Source organism: Camelina sativa, chromosome 3 (assembly GCF_030686135.1).
Source record: "Camelina sativa cultivar CO46 ecotype springtype chromosome 3, ASM3068613v1".
In the NCBI taxonomy this organism is placed as follows: Eukaryota; Viridiplantae; Streptophyta; class Magnoliopsida; order Brassicales; family Brassicaceae; genus Camelina; species Camelina sativa.
Genome location: NC_141882.1, coordinates 14,666,486 through 14,692,429, shown reverse-complemented (window position 1 = coordinate 14,692,429; position 25,944 = coordinate 14,666,486). Strand labels below are relative to the sequence as shown.

At 31.3% G+C, this 25,944-nt stretch overlaps 2 protein-coding genes and 1 long non-coding RNA gene across 5 annotated transcripts; all 3 read left to right on the top strand.

The window, feature by feature from the left end:
* Nucleotides 1-101: 101 nt before the first annotated feature.
* On the top strand, nt 102-3,274 carry LOC104777253 (glycerol-3-phosphate acyltransferase, chloroplastic). Of its 2 annotated transcripts, XM_087504721.1 has the most exons (13): nt 102-529; nt 1,040-1,137; nt 1,263-1,349; nt 1,448-1,545; nt 1,686-1,743; nt 1,866-1,967; nt 2,043-2,104; nt 2,203-2,313; nt 2,419-2,497; nt 2,578-2,697; nt 2,776-2,889; nt 2,978-3,129; nt 3,221-3,274. In XM_087504721.1, exons 1-12 carry the CDS (start codon nt 211-213, stop codon nt 3,110-3,112), a joined length of 1,383 nt encoding a protein of 460 aa, XP_087360847.1. In that variant the 5' UTR covers nt 102-210; the 3' UTR covers nt 3,113-3,129; nt 3,221-3,274. The 2 variants fall into 2 exon arrangements, with proteins under 2 accessions (XP_087360847.1, XP_087360845.1); XM_087504719.1 differs by having other exon boundaries at nt 2,978-3,274.
* A 9,529-nt stretch (nt 3,275-12,803) lies between these two features.
* LOC104777251 (uncharacterized) lies at nt 12,804-16,080 on the top strand. Of its 2 annotated transcripts, none has more exons than XM_010501462.3 (5): nt 12,804-13,500; nt 14,286-14,322; nt 14,560-14,796; nt 15,228-15,275; nt 15,363-16,080. In XM_010501462.3, exons 1-5 carry the CDS (start codon nt 13,172-13,174, stop codon nt 15,981-15,983), a joined length of 1,272 nt encoding a protein of 423 aa, XP_010499764.1. In that variant the 5' UTR covers nt 12,804-13,171; the 3' UTR covers nt 15,984-16,080. The 2 variants fall into 2 exon arrangements, with proteins under 2 accessions (XP_010499764.1, XP_010499765.1); XM_010501463.3 differs by having other exon boundaries at nt 12,886-13,500; nt 14,286-14,317.
* A 3,325-nt stretch (nt 16,081-19,405) lies between these two features.
* LOC147946940 (uncharacterized) lies at nt 19,406-20,721 on the top strand. The gene is made up of 3 exons (XR_015587008.1): nt 19,406-19,675; nt 19,847-19,915; nt 20,480-20,721. It is a non-coding gene; the product is annotated as an uncharacterized LOC147946940 (long non-coding RNA).
* Nucleotides 20,722-25,944: the final 5,223 nt, after the last annotated feature.

The following is a 25,944-nucleotide window of genomic DNA, read 5'->3' as shown; positions in this document are numbered from 1 at the left end:
AATAAAATTACTGATGCAACTTCTAATTTCTAACAGAGTGGGAAAAATAAAATGAGCTTGTAATTTGGTGAAATAAATAGAAATAAAAAAAAAAAAAACGTGAAAAAGAGGGACTCGTGGGATAAATAAAAAGGAAGAAGGAAGGAAGAGATCTCCGTCACACATATACAAACACACGCTCTGCTTCGTCCAATCACCAAACACGCTTTAATGACTCTCACATTTTCCTCCTCCGCCGCAACCGTTGCCGTTGCTGCTGCAACCGTAACCTCCTCAGCTAGGGTTCCGGTTTATCCACTCGCCTCCTCGACTACTCTTCGCGGTCTCGTTTCCTTCAGGTTAACCGCCAAGAAGCTTCCGCCGCCTCTTCGTTCTCGCTGCGGCGGCGCGAGTGTGAGAGCGATGTCTGAGCTTGTTCAGGATAAGGAATCTTCTGCCGCGCCGAGCATTGCTTTCGATGAAGCCGCCGGAGAGACGCCGAGTGAGCTCAATCATTCCCTTACTTTCTTGGATGCGCGAAGTGAACAAGGTTAGTTAGTTTTAGTCTTCCTTCTTCTTCTTCTTCTTCTTCTTCTTCTTCCTGAGGAATTTGAATTGACTCTTTTAGTTTCACTTGCGGTAGCAATTCGGAAACGGAATCTAGAGTTATGGAGATTGTTCGATTCCACTTTGTTCATAATCTTATCGCGAAATCGATGTTCGTCGTTGTTTCTTGTTTGACTGGATAAGGTTTATCGAATTTGACTTCTTGCCTTTTGCTTCTGATCTTGCTCCATTCTTGTTCTGAATAAGGTTGATTGAAACTCTTACGTTGTGTTGTTGCAATCCTTACGTTGTATCTGTTTTCCGAATCCTTAGGTTGTTGCGTTCCTCGTATATATTTTCACTAATTTACAAGAATGAAATTAGAAGTTTTCTTTATAAGTCTGTAGTTCACAGTGAGCTGTCTATGTTTCTAGGAGTCTGTAGTGCAATTAGGAGTTTCTGGATGGATGTGACACAATGCCTGTATTAACTCTGTGTATATCTTCATTTTCAGATCTTTTATCTGGTATCAAGAAGGAAGCTGAAGCTGGAAGGTTGCCTGCAAATGTTGCATCAGGAATGGAAGAATTGTATTGGAACTACAAAAATGCAGTAAATGAATCCTTTCATCATCACTCACTAGTTTGTACGATTGGTGCTATGCTTTGGCATTAGATTGGTTTGGAGAACACCATCCCACTGAACTTTGGCATTATATTCTTACGGATGCTTTTTAGGTTTTAAGTAGCGGAGCTTCCAGGGCAGAGGAGACTGTTATATCAAACATGTCTGTTGCTTTCGATCGCATGCTTCTTGGTGTTGAGGTACTTCTTTTGTCAATCTCTTGGAATGATTTTTCTATTACGAGATGTCATCTTAAAAATTCTCTTACTTGAGCTTCCTTGCGATGTGCATATTTCAGGACCCTTATACTTTTAATCCATATCATAAAGCAATCAGAGAACCATTTGACTACTACATGTTTGTCCATACATACATTCGTCCTCTAATTGATTTCAAGTAAGCTGGAATATGTACTCACAGTTATCATATCTGATATCGTTTTTAAATAGAAAAGCAAATATCGTTTTTGAATTTGTTTGGTTGGTATAAATGGGTCTTCCAGTTTTGTACTAACAGCCCTTGAACATATTATGTAGAAATTCGTATGTTGGAAACGCTTCTATTTTCTCTGAGTTGGAAGACAAGATTCGGCAGGTACTCTTCCCTCTTTCTTATGCTCTAGCTAACTGACTTGAAGATTTTTATTGCATTTTGTTTCGATCAACAGTTGAATTCCTTTTCATTTAGGACTTTAACATTTAACTGGTTAATTTCAGGGACACAATATTGTATTAATATCAAACCATCAAAGTGAAGCTGATCCGGCTGTCATTTCCCTATTGCTTGAAGTACAGTCTCCTTTCATAGGAGAGAATATTGTGAGCCTTCGAGCCTTACTCTGAGCTCTTCTATATGCTATTGTCTTCTATACTTATCCTTTTTTTATGCTGCAGAAATGTGTGGCTGGTGATCGAGTCATCACTGATCCTCTTTGTGTTCCGTTTAGTATGGGAAGGTATCACGACCCCTCATTTGACAATGGTATGCTACCTGATGGAATGAAGTGTAATCTAAGCAACCTTGTATGACTTCCGGGATTTCTCCTGCTTTCAGGAACCTCATATGTGTGTACTCGAAAAAGCACATGAACGATGATCCTGAGCTTGTTGACATGAAAAGAAAAGCAAACACACGAAGCTTAAAAGAGATGGCTACAATGCTCAGGTTATTGGAGCTAAATAACGAATGTTCTTATTAGATCTCAGAGTAGCCGAAGTTGAGGAAAAGGTTGATGTTTTCTCTGCTAATGTTGCATAAACCTCACTGTAGGTCTGGCGGGCAACTTATATGGATTGCACCAAGTGGTGGGAGGGACCGCCCTGATCCTTCTACAGGGGAATGGTTTCCTGTAAGTTATTGACTGGAAATGCAGAGGTCTTATCTGATTCTGGTAGATTTGCAAAAATATGATGATCTAATATTGTTTAGGCACCCTTTGATTCGTCTTCGGTGGACAACATGAGAAGATTGGTTGAACATTCTGGTGCTCCTGGACATATATACCCAATGTCCTTGCTTTGCTATGACATCATGCCTCCTCCACCCCAGGTATTGATAATTATCTTTCTCTTCTCCATTTCAATCTCTGGTTTATTTCCTCTCATCACCTCATTGTGCACCTTCCAGGTTGAGAAAGAAATTGGAGAGAAAAGGCTGGTTGGGTTTCACGGTACTGGACTATCAGTTGCTCCTGAAATCATTTTCTCAGACGTCACAGCAGACTGCGAGAACCCTAACGAGGTCTGTCTATTACCATTTTCTTTAGTTTCAAGATTAAGTAATTCTCCTAGTCCATTGTTTTTCTCATCATCTTTCATCTGTATGGCAGGCGAAAGAAGCATACAGCCAAGCTTTGTACAACTCGGTCAATGAGCAATACAAGATTCTAAACTCTGCGATAAAACACAGAAGAGGAGTAGACGCATCATCTTCAACGGTCTCCTTGTCACAACCTTGGAATTAGTCTCTCATTTTTTTAGGGTAGCACTTTCAAAAACCCATAAATATCTTGTCTCAAGAATTTTGCTGCAACTATGTATATATAGAGAGCATTGTTCTTTTATATCTGCAGGGATACACAAACACAAATGAATGGAAATACTCAAAAATGGAGATATTATTCACACGTTGTCCTAGGGAGTGCCTTTGTTTTTTCGTTATTTTCAAAACCAAAAAAAAGTTCCAAAGTCTCCTTGAAACAACAACAAAAAAAAAAAGAAAAACAGGTACGTTGGTTCTAACGTAGGAATGGTTTGTGTACATATGGAATAGTGAGAGAGAACATACTGTTGCTAGGCTCTTTGGTCACATATGCTTTCATATGTAATATTCTTTTCTTTTATTTCTTCTTGTGATTCCTACCTACTATATAGAGCCGAAATAATTCACACTCCCAGTTTATGCCTCTTCCTTCTCTGCTATCTCATACTTACGCTATATGGTTTTATAATTCGTGTTTAATTTTCCGTATAGTTTTCTAGGATTTGATAACAGTAACAGAACAAAATAAAGTTAGTTTTTGAAATTAGAAAAGAGGGAAATAAACTGAGAAGCACACACTATTGCTACTGAATAAAGTGTTTACGAAAAAGGAGTGTGTGTGTGGTCAAAATACATTCTATTTCACTATTTCAAAACAAGTTTTGTAGATGATCAAACTTGTGAGAGCGCGTAGAGAGTGAAGTACATAACATAGCTATATATGTGTTACATGGCAAGTGGACAGAGTAGATGAGTGTCTGGCCTGTCACATACCCTCTCAAGCTTCTGTCTCTCTCTGTTTTCACGTGTCTCTTCTCTGTTTTCTTCTTCTTCCACTATCTTTCATTTTTTTCAGAAATAAAACACTCTACCTAGAAAAAAAATATATATATTTTACTTTCTCATTTATTACATTATGAACAGTGGCGACATTGGTAGTGAGTGAATGAATATTCAAATTTGGATTCCATTTGTCTCAGTAGTAATTACGGATTGTATTTTGGAAAGTGACAACACCACTCAGGCACTCACACTACATCATTCATCTGTTTTAGTCAACAATTAACACTTTCTTTTTAGTGTTAATTAGTGATCAAAATTTGGATTACAGCTTTTTCTCATCATTTATAATCATTCCCATCTTTATTTTCAAGTTGATGTGATATACGACTCTCTTTTCCTTTTTTTTCGTACTATGAAAATGATAGAAATGTTTTAAGAGAATCGTGTGATCAATGAATAATAACAACCATCAAATCTGTCTCTTCTTTTGTTCTATGATTCGTAATCGTAATTTACTTTTTTTTCTTGTTTTTTAAAGCCCCAACGCGGCTAAGTCCTTATCGGATCGAAGAATAAACTAGCCACTGCGTTTATTAGTATTTAGTAGTACTACTAAATTAACTAAGACCATATTCCTTGGATGTGGAGTGTGGAGAAGATATAGTAGTCGTTTCTAGTGAAATTTAGAAAACAAACCATGGATATTAAGACATAATTATTTATCAATTACAAAGTTACCAATACAGGATTTATATACTACCATTTTGATGATAATTGTTTTGGAAATATATTTGCCATCTCAACCAACTGGTTTAGAATGTATGTTTAACTTTTTCGTTAAATGATTATTGTATAGCGTTTCGTGATTCTCCATTTATATTCTCTGGAGCAAAAATAATCTTTTGAGATGGAAGTGAAAAGTTACTGTGGTTTTCACTTTTCACGGCTCGATATCCACAAATAGTTATCACGAGTACTATCACCTCTTTCGTGTCAACCTCAAGAAACAAAAGTTCTTCCTTTATAATTCTTTCAAGAAAAGATCTGTTTTTTTTTTTTGTTCAGAAAAAAAAAAGGAAAAAGATAAATGTTTTTTTTATATTCTTGAAAAAAATGCACAATTTCACTAGACGACAAAAAAAATAAACAAAACTGTTTGCTATTTCGCGATAATTTATCTTGGTGAAAAAAGGTTCTCTATTCCCTTAGTTAAATACGTTTTGATAAGTAGATCTAAATTTGTAAGTATGTACTAGTAATGTGCAGTAATATTGAATTTCACTTTTAAGGTGTTGTTATTTTACGTTTGATGTATGTGCAATTTTAAAATAGTAAATGTTGTCTTATACTCACGTCTTTTGCGATAAACCATAATTACAAATCGCATGTAGAAATTTTTAGGTGCACGAGTCCCAGCGAGGAGCATGCACCCCTAATTTAATGTTCATATATTAAAATCTCTGTACACACTTTTTATTACTAGTTTCTTGATTCAATGCGATTTTCATCGCACGTGCCTCTCGAATCCTTTCACATTCTCAGACCTTGTTTCATTTTTTTATAAATATTTGTCAGTTTTAAATTTGGATGTAGTATTTATTTTCTCGATTATCGACCGGTTAATTTAATTTATTCAGTTCGTTTTTGTTTGTGTTATTCGCAATTGGTATTCTTGAATAAAACAAATGTATCGATGTTGGAATCCACGTTGTAAGGAGAAGAGTGACGTTTAAGCCTTCCCAGACACACGATTTGATTACTATTCAAATGGATTCTTGTAGTGCTAGATTCCTGTATGAATAAATCAAAATTACTTAAACTTTTGATAGTAAAATTAACAATTGGGAATTATAAGTAAACTTTTGCATAGCCTCATGATTTTTCTTCGAATAATTTGATGCCTTTCGACACCAGGAGACTACTGTTTTTTGCTAAGTTTAAATATATCTGAGTTTTAGGACGAAAATCACTGTTTGGTAACTAATTAGTACATTGAATATGATCTCGATTACTTTGTATATTTTCGGTGGATAATTAACGAAACCAAAAGTTTACGACTGTCACAATCACGGCCACCGTTTTTGAAATTTTGTGAAGACTGTTATAAACATAATTATGATATATGCTCTAATCAGTATTAAAGCATGATTTGATCAAATTAATAGTACGGTCATTAAGGGACGATTTTTTTTTCGTAGTCGTATTATTTTCAACTTAGTTCGCGTTGGATTACTAATTGTGCCTCCCACCTTGAAATATCTTTTTTAATTCATGAACTCCCTAATAATTACCTATCATTATTTATTTTTACCTTTGTGATTTATTGAAATATTTAGCGTTTATTACCATTTTGTAGATATATGTTTTTACAAGAAATGGACATTTTTCTGAAAGTAGTAAACAAAATGTTTACATATGTAGGCAAATATTTTCTTCTTGTACCTGTTAATTTCTTTTTTTTTTTGGTTTTTTTTGTCAACAATAATTATTAATTTTACCTTTTTTATTTATAGAAATACGTAGCCAGCTTGGTTAGCCTTTTGTACATTTTCAAGTTTTCATTATATATTTGCCGAGGCATATAGACCCTAATATTATCGGTCCGACTGTCATAGATCAACCACAAGTCCACAACTAAAGAACCCGAATTTTAAAAAATTAAAAAACTTATACAATTTTATACAAAAGTTAGTTTTCGTCTACCTCCGAAACCATTGTATAATATCTATTGATACATGTTATAAGAGGTGAGCAATATAAACTATGTAGTATCATATAAAACATTTCATGGCCCAGCTGATTAAATAATATAATTCTAAACTTTTTTCGTTTTAATATTAATCAACATCCATCCTACCCCACTTCTCGCACAATTTGCCATCCAAGACCAAGAGTGATCCGCTCTACATATATAGATAGATACATGATTTTCCTAGTGTGCTCTTTCCAAATTACTGACCTGATATTTCAACACGATCTTCCGGTGCATTGGCCTCGAACCAGGCATTGCATATTTGCATGCATACTCGAACGTATACATGATGGAAAAAAAGTTCCGTATACATGATGGAAAAAAAGTTCCGTATACAATTTAAATTTCTTTTCCATTATTTTGTTACAACACTACTAGAGTACTACTACTACTACACATCAGTCACACACAAATACCCTTTCCATTCTCCATTGTTAATTGTCATACGTGTTTGCAACAATAAAACATGTAATAAACAAAAGAAAATAAAATGAATGAGCCAAGCCAATGCAACAAAAAAAATAAGAGAAAAGAAAAACAGACAAGTTATTTAAACATTTTGTATTTTACACTATTCAATAAAAATAGAATCAGAGAGAAGCACGTGGCAGAGCAGGAGTGGGAAAACAAGGGAGAGGACCACAAAAGAGGAACCGAACAGATTTGTACAAAATCTAAAATAGTAAGCAAAAACTGATTAGCTGGTGTGGGCACTCACCTACGGACAAAGAAAGAGTCATACAGATCTCTTTATAGGGCCAAAGTCAAACCACATCTCTACACTCCAATTGAAAAACACACTTGTTTAGAGATCCTGATCCACGATAGCTCCTTATCTCTCACGCGCCTCTGTAGAGTAAAATCTGCCTAAGTGCGTAGCTTTGGTTACTTGTCGGATTTCGTTGGTGTTTCTTGGAATATTATTTTAATTTCCCATTTTTAATATTACATTATTACAACTTTTGCAAAACATTTGCACTTATCATCACTTTGAGTATCTTATTAAACATATGTATATCCGAGTTCTATTTTAGCCGACATCTATTTTAAACCACATCTTTTCTACGAAAATAATTTTATCGAAATGCATTTGTTTCACATGTTTTTATATTAAAATACATATATATATATATATATATAAAACTTTGGATTAATGGTTATCATGTTCTTTGGATTTTTTTTATTACCCAAAGTGGGATTTTAAGGAGAAGTTGATAATGCATTTTGTAGAGAAAGCTGATGAGAAAAATTAATGGATGACATTATGTAAAATAACCTTAAAACTGTGACTTGCAACATAGTTTTGCTATGATTATGATATATATTCAAACATGCATAATATATGTTATTAACAAAACAAATATAAGTAAATAACTGTTGGGAATAATTTTAGGTAACTAAAAATTAATACAATAAAACTTGAATGTTTATCTCCAGAGCATGACACATCAGTATTGTGAAGCATTTTGGAAATGACATATCAATTAAAACAGGTAACCAATGAAAACATTTTAATTAATACAGCTCATCATTCTATTCCAATAATAATCATTCACTAACCTATCAAATTAAAACATTAATACAGATCAACTTTTTTGTCTAGGTGGACACATATTTGTTCTTCTTCTTTCTTCTTCTTTCAATTTCTTCTTCTTTCTATTTAGCTTTCATCGATCCAATCTTTAGAAAGAGAGCCATGGGATCACCAGCACTGCGGATTCAACGTTATTTTCGTCAGTGTAAAGAAAAGGGATTGTGTGATCGTGTGTTAAAAACACTTGTATCGCCGACTTCGTTCAACAAGGAAGGAGAGAGAGAGTTGGTGTTGAACCTTAACATCGCCGCAAGAAGGAGAGAGGAGAAGAGAGATAGCCATGAGAGAGAGTATAGGAGAGCAAGAGAGATCGTAAAAAAATAGAGAAAAGGAAGAAGAAAAGATGGTGTCGAGAGATGGAGGTGGGAAGCGGCGAATCGGATGAGAATCAACAGAGAAGGAGACGTTGCGGAGGTGGTGGATCTGGTAGTCATTATTGTGACTGTGGCAGGCCACAGCGGTGGTGGAAGAGCAAATTCGGAGTAGATCGGAGCTGGAGAAGAGAAGAACGAGAAAGAGGAATACGATAATAAAGCAGTTTGGAGAGGTGCCTTTGGAGGCTCTTCGGCGCCAGATGTGACATCGGATTAGAAGGAAAAAAACACTTGAGTGATCATCATCAAGCCATGAGCTCGTAGCCACTGACGGAAGTCCGATTGAAGTTATAATCAAGAAGTTATGTGGGTTTCTTCCTACGCAAGAAATTATTGGAACTGCCCAAACCATAAACCCTAGAAATCAGATTCGAGGTTGTCACCTTGGAACATTGTTTGGTAGTCCAAAACTTACTCGATCAAGCTGATATATGGTTAGGAGCTTCACGGTACTACTGGCTACAGATTAACGATGGGATTGTGATTTTAACGGTTAGTTGTGGTTTTCCACTGGTGTGTTTTGAGACATTTGTATGGAGTAAATAGTAACATTTTAATGTTTGGTTTGACAAACGAGGTTGGATGGAGCTGAAGCTTTGTATGAGTGTTCTTGAATATTGGGTCTGAGATGGGAAAAGAGAAATGAGTTTCAACATTTAAGTGGCAAAGGAGGAGTAGAATTCTCGAGATAACGAAACACAAGAAGTTACGAAAGATGAGGATATGTTTGAACCAAAGAAAACAGAGATAGATGCTTAGATAAAAAAAAAAAGATGATGAAAAAGCTGTGACGGAAGATAAAGAGTCAGAGGTTTAGACAAATGGAGACAATGCTGAGACGGAAAAAGCTGTGATAAAAGATAAAGAGTGAGAGGTTAACTTGTGATTGTAGGCAAGACTTATCCTTTGGAAGAAGAGATGTTAGAGTTTTACAAATACTAAACTGCGGACTAAAAGACCACTAGAGTAAAGTACATATCTTTGTTTTGGAAGAAAAGATGTTAGAGTTTTACAAATACTAAACTGCAGACTAAAAGACCACAAGAGTAAAGTAAATATCTTTGTTAGAAATGAATGCTTTACGATGGAGCAAGAATAATGAAGATGTTTCTTTGATGAAGAGATTGAAACTAGGAACCGGTAGCTGAAACATTTTTTTTTTCATTTTTATTTAGTCGTAGATTTAATGCTACATAAGCAAAAATATGATGTGATTTCGAATATGCGACAGAGGTGGATATTGATATATTTTTTGGTTTGGGTTTGAGGCGGATTATATTTCAGAGAATTTCATTATGAGATTTATATGGTATGGTTTTGGCCTTTTGGGATCCTAAAGTTTTTTTTTTGTCAACCATTAAGTCACAACAGGCCGATCCATTAGCCAAATCCCTATATTCGTATGATTGATCCCTACCTTAGTGCATTGACCAATGGTAAATCATTAATGCACAAAACACTAACACTAGTGATAGATCCTAAAGCTTTTTATTATTTAAATATTATATTTTCTTTTAATGTTGACAAATCATGTTTTAAGGTAAATAAAAAATCAAAAATGATAATCAATCAACATATGTTTTAATTTTTTTATTGCAAATAGCATATAAAAATTATTTTTAAAATAATTAAAATAAAAATAAAATAAAAAATAACTCGCAGCGTAGCGTAGGTATTATCCTAGTCAATCTTAAAATGATATCTGGACGTAACATTTGCATAAAAGGTGCGAAAAACATGTAATGGAAGCAATTGAATTATTGAAAGCACATTAAAAACAAGATACTATCTTCATTACGTTTATAAAGTGCCTTGAACCAAAAGATGCCACTTTTATCTTTGATTTAACCTAACATTATGGTTTCATCATATAAATTCTATCAACCAAAATCTCTCGTCATGATAAAGAACAAACACAATATTCAAATCTAAATATCCGATATCCGAACGAGAAAACATAACGATAAGGAATAAATTCTTGCATACTTAATTAGAAGTTAAAAAACATATGTACTTACTTGAGCACCAAAAAAGCATCACAACATATCATATGAGTATTATTAGAGTTTCTCGACGTTTGTTATTTGCGTAAGCAGTTTCTGTTTTTTTCCTCAATTGATAATTTTCTGCACAACGATTCACAAATACAAATTTCAGTTTAGCAAAATTGGTATCTAGAAAATTTACACGAAAATTTATCTTCTGAACAAATTAATAATTAATTTTAAGTCAACTGAAACTACTTAGCATTTCTGGCTTTCACCTAAGTACATATATATACTAGCTATCTTTTAAACATTATATATATATATATAAATATTTTGTATGGAGGATTTCCATGTATATGCTCTTGTTTTTACATTTCTTAGATGGATTGATTTCTTTTTATATTATAATAAGAAAGACAAAAAACATGCAATTATTGCATGTGTCTGGACGATAGGTGAACAATGAAAGGCCCCGTTACATGCTTCTCATCAAATAACATTAATAAATGTGGGTCTGTCACTCTAAATTTATATCAAGCTACAAAATATTTACTCTTTCTGTCCCTAATAGATTGATATTTCAACACTATCGCACATATTAAGAAAAGTTTAATTTTTATTTATAAATTAATTTACAATTATTTTTTGGTAGATAAAGAAATCATAAACTAATTGATAAATGACATGTGTCAAAAAGCATAAAATAATATGATTATTTTAGTTTTTTAATCTACAAAATCAATTTTTAAGGGATAAAAATAATTTCTATAACATCATTCTATTAAGAACAGAGGGAGTAACATATTTTTTGGGCAAAAAAAAAAACATAACATTTTCTAAAGTAATTCCCAAGATTGCGTAAACTTGTTTGAGATAGAGACATCATAAATTTGAAGGCTTGCTTTGGTGATGGTTTAAACTGTAGAGCAAGAAGCTTGGACTAATGGCTCTATTTTCTATCTCCATTCCTACTGTTTAATTAGGTTGTTTAAAATTCTCTAGCTAATTTGCATTTTCATTTCCAGCCTTGAAACGTTTATAACTTGTAATTGATTTTTTTTTTTTTGCTGGCTAACAAATTTTATATTTCAACAACCAAATAACAGAAATAGTAAAGACACTAAACATATTTTTTGAACAATTTCAACAAAATAAAACATTTTTGAACCTTTTATCCCAAAGTCTGTTGTTTAAAAAAAACAAAACGTACATCATTATTATTCACCTAAACATAGTTTATAAATGTTTTGAGAATTCTTTAAACTAATTATTTTTGGGTATTAACTGAATTCAACTAATAACATTGCATAATCACATAATGATACAAAATAAAATTAAATTAGAGTTATATTGTATAATGAAAAATCTAAAAGAATATGCATGAATTGGATATATATTGTGGAATTACAATATTAATTTCAATATGCCAAATTAATTTCAATACATTTGAAGTAACTTCTGATAAAAAGATATAGGACTACTAGAAGTTTTTTTTTTTTTTTAAGTCGTGAAATTTTAAATATTAATCAAAGCGACACATTTTTATTGTAAATAATTAGTTTCTTATCTTGACAATTGTTCATATGTAAAATGAAGACAAATTAATGTTTAACTACATAAAACATAATAGTAGTCGGAAACACAATTCCGTCATCATACATATTACAAATCTAATCAAAGCTGTTATACTTCTAGAATTTTGGTTTTCAAAGAAAGTTCAAATTTTGATGAAATGAGATAATTACCCAAAACAGTTCAACAAAAAATTGCAAGAAAAGATGACAAAGAATGCTACTACAAAAAAAAAAAAATAACGTTCAAACAGATTGCCCCCAAAAATATAAAAAGTGCAAGTTGTAGTCGAGGATGCAATAAGTCCATTGCTACGTTTTGCTCCAAATATATATACAACATACAAAAAAAATCCCTATATATTTTACAATTAGCAAACAACAAAGAATTTATAACTTTTTCCCCCGCAACCAAAATATAATTAACATTGAATTTTGTTTTCTCCCCGACTAAAAATTCATTGATATGATATTAGTCAAACAATATTGTATTTTTTCTTTTTTCTTTTTCTTTTAAACATGCAAAAATTAAGGAAGGGAAAAATAAATAGTAATTTTTGTAATTAAGGAAGAGAAAAATAAATAGTATTTTTTTTAATAGAAAAAAATAGAAACGAAGAAGAAACAGTAAAGACAGAGCACTAAACCAATTACCTAGGAAACGCACGTTCACTCTCACACACTTTTTTTACTCACACACTTCTCTCTCTCTTCTTCTTCCTCTGTACTCTCTCACTCACAAACACACAAAACCAGAGTCTCTTTCTCTCTCTCTCTCTCTCCTTCTCTTTAAACTCTCTGTTAAATCTTCATCTTGTAGTATTTTCATATTCATATCATTACTCTTTTTTTTTTCCCATCTCTCTGTCTTTCTTCAGTCTCTGTTTAGTCTCTTCCCTCCTCTGTTTCTCTCTCTCTGTCTCTCTAGCGACGGACTGATGCACACATCTTTGTACTCTCCGCCGTAACGAACTCACCTAATGGGGTGCATGTTCTCTCACCTCGCCGCCAAATTCGCCTTTTTCCCACCTTCTCCTCCAACCTACCACCTCACCAAAACCCCCGACGGCAAACTCTCCGCCGTCTCCTCCGCTTCCTCCTCCTCCTCCACTTTTCCCTCCGCCGGAGACCCCTCTCTTGACGTGAAAGTGGTAAAGACGAGACGAGGCAACAAAGTCACAGCTTTTTACCTGAGAAACCCTAACGCAAGACTCACGCTTCTCTATTCTCATGGGAATGCCGCAGATTTGGGACAACTCTTCGATCTCTTCGTCCAACTCAAAGTCAATCTCCGAGTCAACCTCATGGGGTCTCTCTCTCTCTCTCTCTCTCTCTCTCTGATGTTCATACTCTTCATACGTCGTCGTTTGAGTTTAATTATTATCTTAACTTTTATAAATTGGTTATTGAGATTTCTTGGAAATGTTTATATTTTTTTTAATGCTACTTATTAGGTTTGTTATCGACAGTTTTATCAATAACTATGATTAATTTAGGCATATTTTGCTCAGCAAATGGAGTAAGTAATTAAGCATATTTTTTTTTTTTTTTTTTTTTTTTTTTTTTGTTTCCCTTTGATTTGTATAATTTGTTACTAAAATTGTTCTGTTTTTGGTTAAAGGTTCACATTTTTTTTAACTCCTAAATATTTTTATTTCTTTATGTTTCTTGAGAAAGCTCACGCTTTTGGGAAATGGGTTCTTGTCTTGTCTCGTTGCCCAAAAAGCTCAGATTTGGTGATATTTCCGACAAATTTTCTTTTTCCTTTTTATGTGTAAAAAATTGCATTGTTTTAGTAGAAATGTTTGGTGTTTTGCTTTTTTGTTTTATTTAGTGTCGTTTTAATTTTCTTGAATTTTTCCCTTTGTTTTACTTTGAAAATTCAATTCGAAATTTCTCACCTACCCACCATCAATTTGTGTATTTACTCTTGCGATAACGTCGGATTCAAATAGGTTGGTGATAATAATATAAGGTTAAGTGTAACCTTTCATTTTAGTAATCAATAGTATAGGTCAGTCAATTATGACACTTCATTTATTAATGGTTTGAGTTTTGATTTTGATTTTTGTTGTCTTTGTTTTAACTTTTCAGGTATGATTATTCAGGCTATGGAGCTTCTACCGGTAAGGTGTGTCAATGCATCTCCTCTACTACATAGATTGAATCTCAATGACAATTTTTTTCAATCGAAAATGTAACCTAGAAATCTTCCTAGGTTGTTGGAATGTTCTGTAGCAGTCTCATATAGCTTAGGAATGCTCTATATCGATCCATAGATTGATTGATCAGGCGTTATTTTGAGTTTTTTTAGATTGATCGTTTTGAAAATGTTTTCTGAAATGTGGTTTATAATTTGTGTTTGCAGCCGAGTGAGTACGATACATATGCGGATATAGAGGCGGTTTACGAGTGTCTGCAGACGGATTATGGGGTTGGGCAAGAAGATTTGATCTTGTATGGTCAATCAGTTGGCAGTGGACCGACGTTGCACCTTGCCTCTAAGCTTCCACGGCTTAGAGGTGTGGTTCTTCATAGCGGCATTCTCTCTGGTCTCCGTGTTCTATGTCATGTCAAGTTCAAGTTTTGTTGTGACATTTATTCGGTAAATATCCCACTCTGCCTTTTACTATTTGTTCTGTTGATTTAAGGGATTAGAGTTTCTGGTTTAGGAAGAGCGAATGAGCAAAACCGTGCAAAACTAGTCAAATAAGGACCTATATGTTCTTTTGAAACCATGTTTTACTTGTCGATTAGTCCGATATTTTACATGAACCACTTTCATGTCCGAAGAAAGTTTAGCTAGCCTAGGAAAGTAGTTATTTGGAAGCTAACCGGTTTAGAATTGGGTATGGCCGATGTGGAAGCAAATTGATTAAGGAGTGGCTATAACTAAGTTGGAAGCTAACCGGTCTAGAAGTAGATATGGCTAATGTGGAAGCTCACTGATTTAGAAGTGGCTATTGAAAGTTTAGAAGCTAACCGGTCATGGGGTTCTAATACTCTCCTCTTACTGATTTTGTTGTTTAATTGCAGAACGTAAACAAGATAAAGAAGGTGAAATGCCCTGTTCTTGTCATACACGTAAGCATAATCTGTATCTTCAGCCTCAGCCTGAACCCTATTTATATTCGTAAAGCTTAACTGATCTTACTATCTATTGTTACGCAGGGAACGGAGGACGATGTAGTGAATTGGTTACACGGAAACAGGCTTTGGAAAATGGCGAAGGAACCATATGAACCGCTCTGGATTAAAGGTGGTGGACATTGCAACCTCGAGATCTATCCGGACTACATTAGACATCTCTTCCGGTTTATACAAGATATGGAGAATACAAACACTAAGTCTCGTCTCAAAAAGATTTGGCAAGAAATCCGTAGGCGAGATGAATCCTTAGGATGTTGTAGTTCCGGACTGTGCAGACCTAGCTGCAGCTGTCCCAAACCTCGATGTCCGAAACCCAGCTGCAGTTGCGGTTGCGGTTGCGGGGGATGCGGTTGTTTCAAGTGTTCGTGTCCGTCATTTAAGGGATGCTTCTCTTGCTGCAAGAAACCGAGCTGTGCAAGTAGTTGTTGCTGTCCCAAGTTCAAATGCAGCTGTTTTGGAAAGCCAAAATGTCCAAAATGCTCTTGTTGGAAATGTTTAAAATGCCCTGACTCTGAGTGTTGTCGGAGTTGTTGTTGCTTGGCCGGTTATTTTAGCTGGCTGTGTTGCTGCGGCGGAGGGAGGAGGAAGGAGGGGGAGAGGGAGAGTAGAGGGACTACTACGGTGGCTAAGAGTGAAGGGTAATATTGATATTTCGATATTTTTGTATAGATATTATTGAAAAGATTCGGTAAAACATTAGGAGAGATTCATGAGAATAGACTCAGATTTGAGGCGAAAAGTTAATTTATCATTCCGAGGAAAAAAATATATGAAAAAAAAAAAATATAGAAATATGAAATCTTGAATCTTGGAACCAAATCAAGTTTGATGTTGCTCATATCAAGCTTATTTTGTTAAATTATCGAATCCCTTCTAAATGGTTTATGCAAAAGGTTTAAGTCTATCTCTGACTCTTAGCTTCAACTGCTAAATTGGGCCTATTTGTTGTACCAAGATTCTATAGTTCGCCCTATATCAAAGTAAGACAATGCACTTCGTCAATGAAACCATGCTTTTAGTTTTAACCAACCATGATTGAAATTACACTGGAAGAATTCTAACTTCTAAGCCTTGTCAATTCTCAATCAAAATGGTGAATCTTCAGCACGATAAAATAGTTAACAATGTCTCACACTAATGGAAGGAAACCAATAATACTGTACATCTTGAACTCATCCATATGGTCCACCAGGTTGTATATGGAAATACTTGGAATCCATGATATCTATGATTCTAATTCGTACTTTTCTGGTATATTTTTAGGATGCTTACCCGTAAGTAGTCGTTATAATGTTGTATTAGTCAGATATGTACATTACGTGAAACAATTGTACAATCGAAGAAGTAGTTGTTAGAAGCTATCTGGAGATAGTTCATGCGAACAGCACTTCACATTTTATTTTATTAATTAAAAGAAAAACAAGTTTTGTCAATTTGAAATGCACATACTTAAAGCCCTTATCCATGTTACGTTTGGACCACATTACGTGCAAGATATGGTTCGTTCTTATTAGCTTGTTTGGTATGACCCATTACAAGTTATAATACTTAGGCATAAAATAAAGGGAACAAAAGAAAAAGAAAGAACAAATGAAAATGTAGTTCAAACGATGATTCAAGTAATGGTTTTGATCAGCATACTAATCTTTTGACTCGTTAAAACTTGAATGTTCTAACTCGTTGAGAAATATACAAATACGACTGTATATAATTTCAACAGAAGAAACATACAAACTGTTTATAATGACAAAGTCAAACCTACATACACATATTCTTTTCGAGAATGAGTATGAATTGTGAAATATTAACATTAGATGACGTCCGTTTATGAAGTGCTTCTACCAAACCAAGTACTTTTCATTTTTCTGATTTAAAAATATATTGAGGAAGTTTAACAAAATAAACAGTCAAACTTTTAAGGATTGATGCGTGGTCTGATATATTAATTGATTACTAAATCTATTTATATAGTTTTTTTTTTTAATATATTTTACATAGAAAATGTGTACATTACAAACTTTTTGACGATAAGTTATTTCCGATTCCCACAATCTATATTATTATTTTTGAAGTATATTTTGGTTTATGCCCTTCAAGTTTTGCTTATTTAATATGTTTTATTTACAACATTAACCCCTAACAATTTTCCTAAAATAACATTTCGTAGAAACTCAATTAATGGAACTATTTAAATATACCTAATTTGATACGTTTATTGCCATAAATAGCTGGAAAACATCTATACATTTCGATTTTTCCACAAACAACTCTACACATTAAATTTTAATCTCATAAAAATTTTCAAACCTATTTTAATAGATCTTTAGAGAAAAGATTTGTTAGTTTCCCTAAATTATCTCGGCTTAATTAATAGTTTTCATTTAATATTTTTTACATTTATTGATGAAATATACATAATATTAGCTTAAAATCGAGAATAGAAACAAACAATATCTCCAATTTACTAATCAAGGATAACAAAGAGAACAAGTAAATGCTAACAATAAAGCGTGCAATCAAAATCAAATCTTTGTGTTAAAAACTTAAAAACTTAAAATAGTTATATCAAAAATAATTGTTAGACGAATGATTCTACAAATATGACTATCATATTTAATATATATATATATATATATATATATATATATTAGCATTTATTTTAGATTGCAAAAAGATTTGATCACCACAATATTCTAGACTTTCTTTTAAACATAAACCTAACTATTACTACCTCTCTATAAATAATTTTTCACCAGATACAAAACAAATTAGCATATCAATGTTCTATCAATATAGCGTTTTTTTGGCATTAGTCCCATATAGGATGAGTTAAGTGGAATTGTTATTCTCTTTTAAACACCTTTAAATGTGTACTACATAACAAATATATTACTAGACTATACATATACCACGGGTTATATCACTTCAAAAAAATCCTATAATTTCAATACTATAATTAAAAACCTCTAAAATCTTATAAAATTTAATATAATAATAAAAATATCCTGTGGATTAAATTCTAAAATTAAAACCTTAGAAAATAATTGAATAAATTATTTATTAACTAATTTCATAAATTATTAAATTGTCATATGTGTTTGAAATTTATTAACTTGCATATTCTACCCACATATATATATATATATATATACTATATAAGGTCCGCGTTATTACGCGAGTAAAAATTAAAATTATTTAGAATAATTAAGTAGTAATATACATGTTTTTAGAATTTATCTTGTAACATTTTAATATTGAATATAAACCTCTCATATTTCATTTTAATACTCTCTCGGTTCCATTATATAAGAATTTTAAGGCTTTCTTTTGCTCTATTTTATAATATTTTCTCCAATTTCTACGTAGAATTTCTATTAATATAATAATTTATGACTATTTGAACTATGCAATATATTTTTCTATTGGTTGAAATTTTATAAATGACATAATATTTCTTATTTATTAATCTTTGTGTTTTTACCTTAAAACTTTTATATGACTGGAAGTACTATTTAAATATCTATATCATCATAATAAACCATATTTTCAGTTTAATTATACATTTCATCTTAATGCATATAACTAAATATTTTATACCAGACACAATTAATACATTATATCAAATCTGTATCTTAGTAAGAATCATAAATACAAATAAAAATTAACAAAATACAATTCACAACAAAAACTGAATCAACATTATTGAAGATGTATTTGTTATGTTGTTATCTCATAAGTACTAATTTTACCTCGTGTCATAATCAATTTTAAATGAGTGAAATTTATAAAATAAAAACATAGAGACATTCTCATCAAATAACTGAAGATTCATTCCTATAAATTATAATTTATTTCGAATTATCTTATGTTTTAACATATGCATTACAAAAATACATGTGTTGAAATTATAAGGGCAATTCTCAAAAATAGCACAAATTAAAGTATTCATTCCAAAGTTAGCACACATTCTTCTATTTTCCAAAACTAGCACACATGGTTTAATTAAATAATAAAACACTAAAATTATTAATTCATTATGATTCTCTCACGCGCTTTCTTCGATCAAGTGAAAATCACACCAAAATCTCCGGCGATCAATTGAAACAACCATGTTCGGTGACATCCGCAGTTCCCAGTTGTCGGAGATTATCAAATTGAAAGATGAATCTGATTTCGAGAAGCTTCTCTCATCGGGTAATCAGATCTCCGTAACATGCTTCGGTTCTCTTCTCTCTGGTGCGTACACTTCCTCACTCGTTTTGTGTGTCATTTGAATCATCGAGATCCAAATTCTGGATCGACCTGTTCAGCTTTCTTGAGCTGTTCCCGAATCTGTAGGTTAATCTTCCTTGTTTTTTTTCTATTCATCCTTCTCGATTTCATTCATTACGTTTGATTTGTTTAAACTAAAAAACTTTTGATAAACCTCGACAATTGATTTGAATCTCCTCGTGTTGGTTGCAATCAAAATGACTTTGATATTTGGATTTGATTTTGTGGTGCAGACTTGGTATGTGATGAAGTATTGACACTGAGACCGCAAGTTGGTACTCAAGGTTACTAATAACAAAGAGGTAATTGAATGTGCCTTCTTGGAGTTCATCTTATACTTCTCTCAATTGAGGAGATAAGAGCATAAAATTTAGTATTTGCTATTAAAGAGTATATCTGATTCGTCAAATGATGGGTTTCTTGTTTTGGAAAATGTTAGTCATGGTTCCATGATGATGATGTCTAGACTTATCTTTTCATGTTGGTAATAGATGTACTTTGGTCCTAGTTATGTGGTTACTTTATTTTTATTTTTTGTCTTCGTGAGTGTGATTACTAATAGAGTTATATTACTTTGTTTTCCTAGGTTTCGATGAATTGTGTGGCGATGGGTTAGTTAAATAAGCATACTTTGTTAACTCTTTTAGAGCTGCTGTTTTAGTGGATGTTGAAAGCATGTTTTGTGTTTGTTAGCCGAAGTGTGGTTCTTTAGAACTTGTTGAGAGACAGGCGGATGTTGACGTAACATAGCATCAACTTTTGTTGTTAATTTTGTTAATTAGCTATCACCATGTTAGGCTACTTGTTTCATTCTTTTGATAAGAAGTGTATGTATATTTAAATTTTTCTTTTTTTCTTAAACTTAGTGTCTCAAGGTCAAGACAGACCAAGCACAAAGAAGCAACGAAGATGGATTCATAGCTTTAAGAAGTGTGTTGACATTACATAGAACCATATTTTTTTATTTGTTGTTAGACATGTATGATGGTTGTGATACATTTTTATATTGTTTGGGTACTTTTACGATGTTTCTGCACTATAATACTGTCACAAGTTTCTATTAGACAAGCTAATAGTTGTTGAGGTAATTGAAATTCAGTTTGCTACAGATTCTCTTTAATTTCAAGAAAATTCAAGAAGGATTTCACGAAATTCAGGAAATATTCCACCCAATTCTGGAAAGATTTATTGAATTTCAGGATGACCTTCATAAAAAGTTTGTAATTCAAGATCACTTTCATAAAAATTCTGGACATTGGTAAACACTAGAATATGCACAAAAGTAGAATATTTATCCTTCACTAATGGAGTAATCATTGACATACTGAGGGAAAACACAAAAATATATTTAGAAACACACATTCATATAAATTTAGGAAGGAATCAATAATATTTAGGAATGACATCTTAAAATTCATGATATCTTTCATAAATATTTAGGAAGACACAAAATCAAATCATTACACCTATTGTATATGTAGATAAATTAGCACAAAATAAAATCAATATCCCTCACTAAATGAATAATTTGTGATACATTAAGACAAAATATAAACAAAAGATTCAAAAGCTCAATTATTCTAAATTTAGGAAGGATTTTATAATATTTAGGAAGATGTCTTTAATGTTTAGGAATGCTTTCATAAACATTTAGAAATCCCAAGTAATGACCATAACTTGAAATATATGTTTTTCAAAAATGGTGATAACCAGAACCAAAATTGCGTTCAAGTGTTTTGGAATCCTCAGCTTTGCCATGCAATATAGTAATTCTTTCCTTGTTCACTGTCTCTGCAATTTTTTTTTTGTCTGTTGATACAATAACTTGATGATTAATCACCTCATCAGCCATTTATGTAATCAATGCAGTTACCTTTAGATCTGAACTATAACTAAAGGATCACTAGAATGTGAACAATAATTGGAACACCGATTTCATTAACAATAGACTTAATTTTATTTTTATCAGAAGTCGTTAACACTAACACCGTAGATGTTGCGATTTGCCTCTCCGCCGATGAACTCTCCTTTAGAAGCTTTAACAATGGAGCAACACCACCTTCATCTATAACAATCTTCTTATTTCGATCATTATCTACAACAAAAGAACCAATCTAATTCACCACATCAATTCTCTCAACACGACCGAATGCAAAATTGGATCATTCGTACCTACAAGAGGAAACGAAATCACCACTTCATCATTATCAAATTCAGACACACAAAATTCATTTGACATTTCATCATAAACTTGATGACAAGAACCGGAGATGAATTGAACAAACTTTCTAAGCATTTGAGCAAGCTGATCTACTTGTTTCCAAACCTTAATCACTAATCAAACACACTCAGAATCCATTTCACATCACCATTAGAAGATTTGAAGATGAAAACAAATATATTCAGGAACACATTCTTATATTGGTTAATAGAGTTGTATCATGACTATAACTTATTAACATGAAAACAAAAATATTCAGGAATGATTGAATGATGTTTAGGAAGGATCCTTTTAAATTCAGGATGGTTTTCCTAAAACATCATGAACATCTCTGTTGCAACCTGAACACGCAGATAGTCAGATACAACTCTATGACATGGCTTCATCTATGCATTGCCCAACCAAAAAAATCAATCTAAACACACATTAATATAAAAACAGATTCAAAAATTGATTTACCAAAGCTTTTACTTGTTCCCGTAAGAGGAATCAAACGATCCACATTGACTTTAACTCTCACGTCAGCAAACTACATCAACAGCGGCAAGTCTAAAGCTCCTCACTGTTGTCAAGCACACCATCACTGTCCATATCAAACAGAACCGCCGTAATTATACTCAGAGGATTCTCCGCCGTCGTACTCACTATCGTCGACGGAAGTGCCGTTTAGATTAATTAAACTTTGATCTTCAAGAATAAGGTGAATGAAGATGCTATTGATGTGGATTTTTATTGGATTGGTTTCAGTCAATCGATTGGGGAATTAATTGAAAAGATTTGAAGATCTCAGTTCAAAATCTTCATCACAAGTTTCGACGGAGCTTTGAAAACTAAAATTTAGTATTTGGAATTTAGGCCATAGAATTTAATTGTTTTATAGATAGAAAAACGTATTTTTGAAAATAGACAACATGATAGGGTATTTTTTAAAAGTGACATAGGAAAAGTGATATTTTTGAAAATCTCCCTATTTTTAAATGATTTTTTCAAGATGATACATATTAATACTTGAAAAAAATTTAAACTTAAATAAATTTCTTTGTTAGACATTCAGTTTAGTAATCACATTACTATCTATTCAATCGTAAAACCATAATTCACTTCTTCATGGATTAGAGTTAAAATTTTAATAAAAAATAATATGAGCATCGTATGAGATAATATGTATATTCGTTAGTATTTTAAATTTACAATAAAAATAATCAGTAAAAAATCAGTTAACATCCACAAAATTTTTAGAAATCCAAAAATATCCTAGATATTATTCTTCTATATGTCATAATTTTATAAGTAATAATTTTGTCAATTCTCATTAATTAACCAAAATATCTTTCCAACAAACTCAAATTTTATATTATTTTTAGGTTTTTCATATTACTACATGCATTAAAATCTTTAAAATAAAACATGTAAAAATATAGTAATACACATCATGTATTGAAATTTTTTATTTTTAAATTTATTATTCTTTCAAGGTTTTTTGTACTTACTTATAAATTTTTTTTATATTACAACGATAAATACAATTAATATCTGACTAAAATTATGTTAATAACTTATGTTATTCTTTTTAACTTTGTTATTCATTATTTATTGATTAATATATATGCTTAATAAATTAAGTTTTTGATTACACATGTCAAATTTTATCAAGAACACAAGTATAATATAATTAGCAAACAATGGAAATATATTGATTTTGTAAGTTTTCCTTTTTGATTTAGAAAATATATTTTTTTTAAATATAAACATGTAAAATTCTGTAGATATAATTAAGTTGTCCTACTACGTTTATATAAATTTTTTTTTGACATTTGTCAACATCTGAATGATACAATTGACACGTGTCACGATCTTGTTAATTAGTAATTTTGTCATCGAATTTTATATAATAAGATATATATATATAGATGCACTGCATAGTAACATGATCTGTTTACTTTTATAACAATGAATTTTAATTGATAAATTAAAAATGAAAATAATTAATTTTTATATACATTAAACACATAAAATAACTATTACTTCTCACCTTTCTCTATATTTTTATACATAAAAAAACACAATCAAGCGGTGTACCGCGGGTCAAAACTTAGATAACATAGTAACATTTATATTAAAAAACAAAAAAACTTAACCATTTTATTTAAGATCATATATGACATTAAAATCATCCTGTAAATTCAATAAATAGTTATAGGTATATAATTTAAAAATTAATAAAACAATATTAAAATAACAAACAAATACAATATACGTATTTTAAATATTTAAAATTTAAAAATATAGTGCCGCGGTGTACCGCGGGTTAAATCCTAGTTAAAATAGTATAAGGGAAATCAAGTGGAAGGTCAGGAAATTGTAGGTCCTAATCCGTTAATAAGTTCAATGAATTTTTATTTAAAACCTTCTTAAAAAGGGACATTACTTTGGTCACGACTCCTAAGTCCTGAGTAATTGGATTCATTGGATAGTCAAATGATATTTTGACTAACATTTTACATTTTTTTTTTAAATCTATAAAATTTCAATTCCATCCAAAAAAAAATCTATACTATTAAATGGGGAGCACACTTAGAGATAAAAAAAAAAACAAAAAACATGACATATATCCATGTTGCCAAACAGACCAATTTGCCTACATAATTAAAAAAAAAATTAAACTTCCTTAAAACAATGGTAACAATTACTAAAGAAATAAATGATTGACTATTTTTCATAATTGGTTATAAGGAATGATATTTAAATTTGGGATCTAATTTTAGATATGGTTATAACCCATAAATAAATAATTTGAATATATTGTTTTCCAAATAGTTTTCTAAATTCAATATTAAACATTTATTGTTTTCTAAAAACAGTTAGTCATGTGTTATATAAATTCGATTCAAATTATTCTAGTATTTAAGAAACTATATTAACTATAAATGATACATTATATTTTATGAAATTAAATTCAGTATAAATAATAAATTCAAATATTTTAGGAAACTATATTAATGATTAAGTATAAGAGATCTCAATCTTTAACAAATATTATAATAACTAAAGTTAGAGATTGTTGCCAAAAAAAAAAATAGTTAGAGATTTATACAATTTTTTCAAAACACGATTACAAATTAAAACATGACATTAAATCTCATTTAAAATGATAACTTAAATTGATGAGAGATGCTAATTAGTTGAAATTAATAAATATTTTGTAAAATATAAAAAATAAATTTTAAATATAAAACCCGTTTCTTCATTAACCTTAACGAGCATAGCACAAGCCTTAAATTTCAAGGATGCAGGAAGAAGCGACTCATTCAACTCTATAATTATATTAAAACATATATCAAAAACGAAAACTCTATAATTATATTAAAACATATATCATCAATTTTGTTATCTTTCTAATATATAAAATTGAAAAGATTAATGAAAATAAAAAATATGGAAACATGTTCCGAGACTTTCCCATATCTTTAGCAGTTTGAATTACCCAAAAATGGAAAAATCTGATAATATTAGCGTAATTTAATCATTAATTACAAAAATCATGTATATTTACAAATATTTTTTTTTTTGAATTTGAAACAAACAATAAATAGATTTTGACAAACAATTAAGATATTGAATGGTGATATCAAATATTTTGTTAAGATTTTTTTGTTAAAATTGTTAGACACACTTCTTTTCCTTATTAATAAAGACAAATATATTTGGGGGCTTATGGGGTTTCAACATATTTTTATGTGTATAAATGATTTTTTTGTAGGCTAACAAGCTCTCTTTTTTTACTTTAATTTCTTTAGGGTAGGAAGAAAAATTAACTTCTTCTTCTTATTTTCAGTATCACAAATATATCTATGTATTTGTGATAAATACTTTCAAAAAACTTTTGATGTGGGTTTATGTTAATTTGGTAAGTTTTTTGTTTGCAAGTTTCATACACAAAATAAAATTTGTATGATTCTTATATATCATTTCATCATATTGCACAAAGATCAATTTGATGTTTAACTAAATCAACACCAAACAATCAGAAAGTTTCATTTAAAATAATTAATTACAAAGTTATATTTTAATGTTATAAGTAGGTTAGTATATGCAATTCCAGATAATATT

Bases quoted from the DNA above. Each gene is read 5' to 3' on its own strand.
- LOC104777251 (XM_010501462.3), top strand. From the start codon at position 13,172: ATGGGGTGCATGTTCTCTCACCTCGCCGCCAAATTCGCCTTTTTCCCA. The intron at 13,501-14,285 runs GTCTCTCTCTCT...TTAACTTTTCAG, and splicing joins CTCCGAGTCAACCTCATGGG to GTATGATTATTCAGGCTATG. The intron at 14,323-14,559 runs GTGTGTCAATGC...TTGTGTTTGCAG, and splicing joins ATGGAGCTTCTACCGGTAAG to CCGAGTGAGTACGATACATA.
- LOC104777253 (XM_087504721.1), top strand. From the start codon at position 211: ATGACTCTCACATTTTCCTCCTCCGCCGCAACCGTTGCCGTTGCTGCT. The intron at 2,498-2,577 runs GTAAGTTATTGA...AATATTGTTTAG, and splicing joins CTACAGGGGAATGGTTTCCT to GCACCCTTTGATTCGTCTTC. The intron at 2,890-2,977 runs GTCTGTCTATTA...TCTGTATGGCAG, and splicing joins ACTGCGAGAACCCTAACGAG to GCGAAAGAAGCATACAGCCA.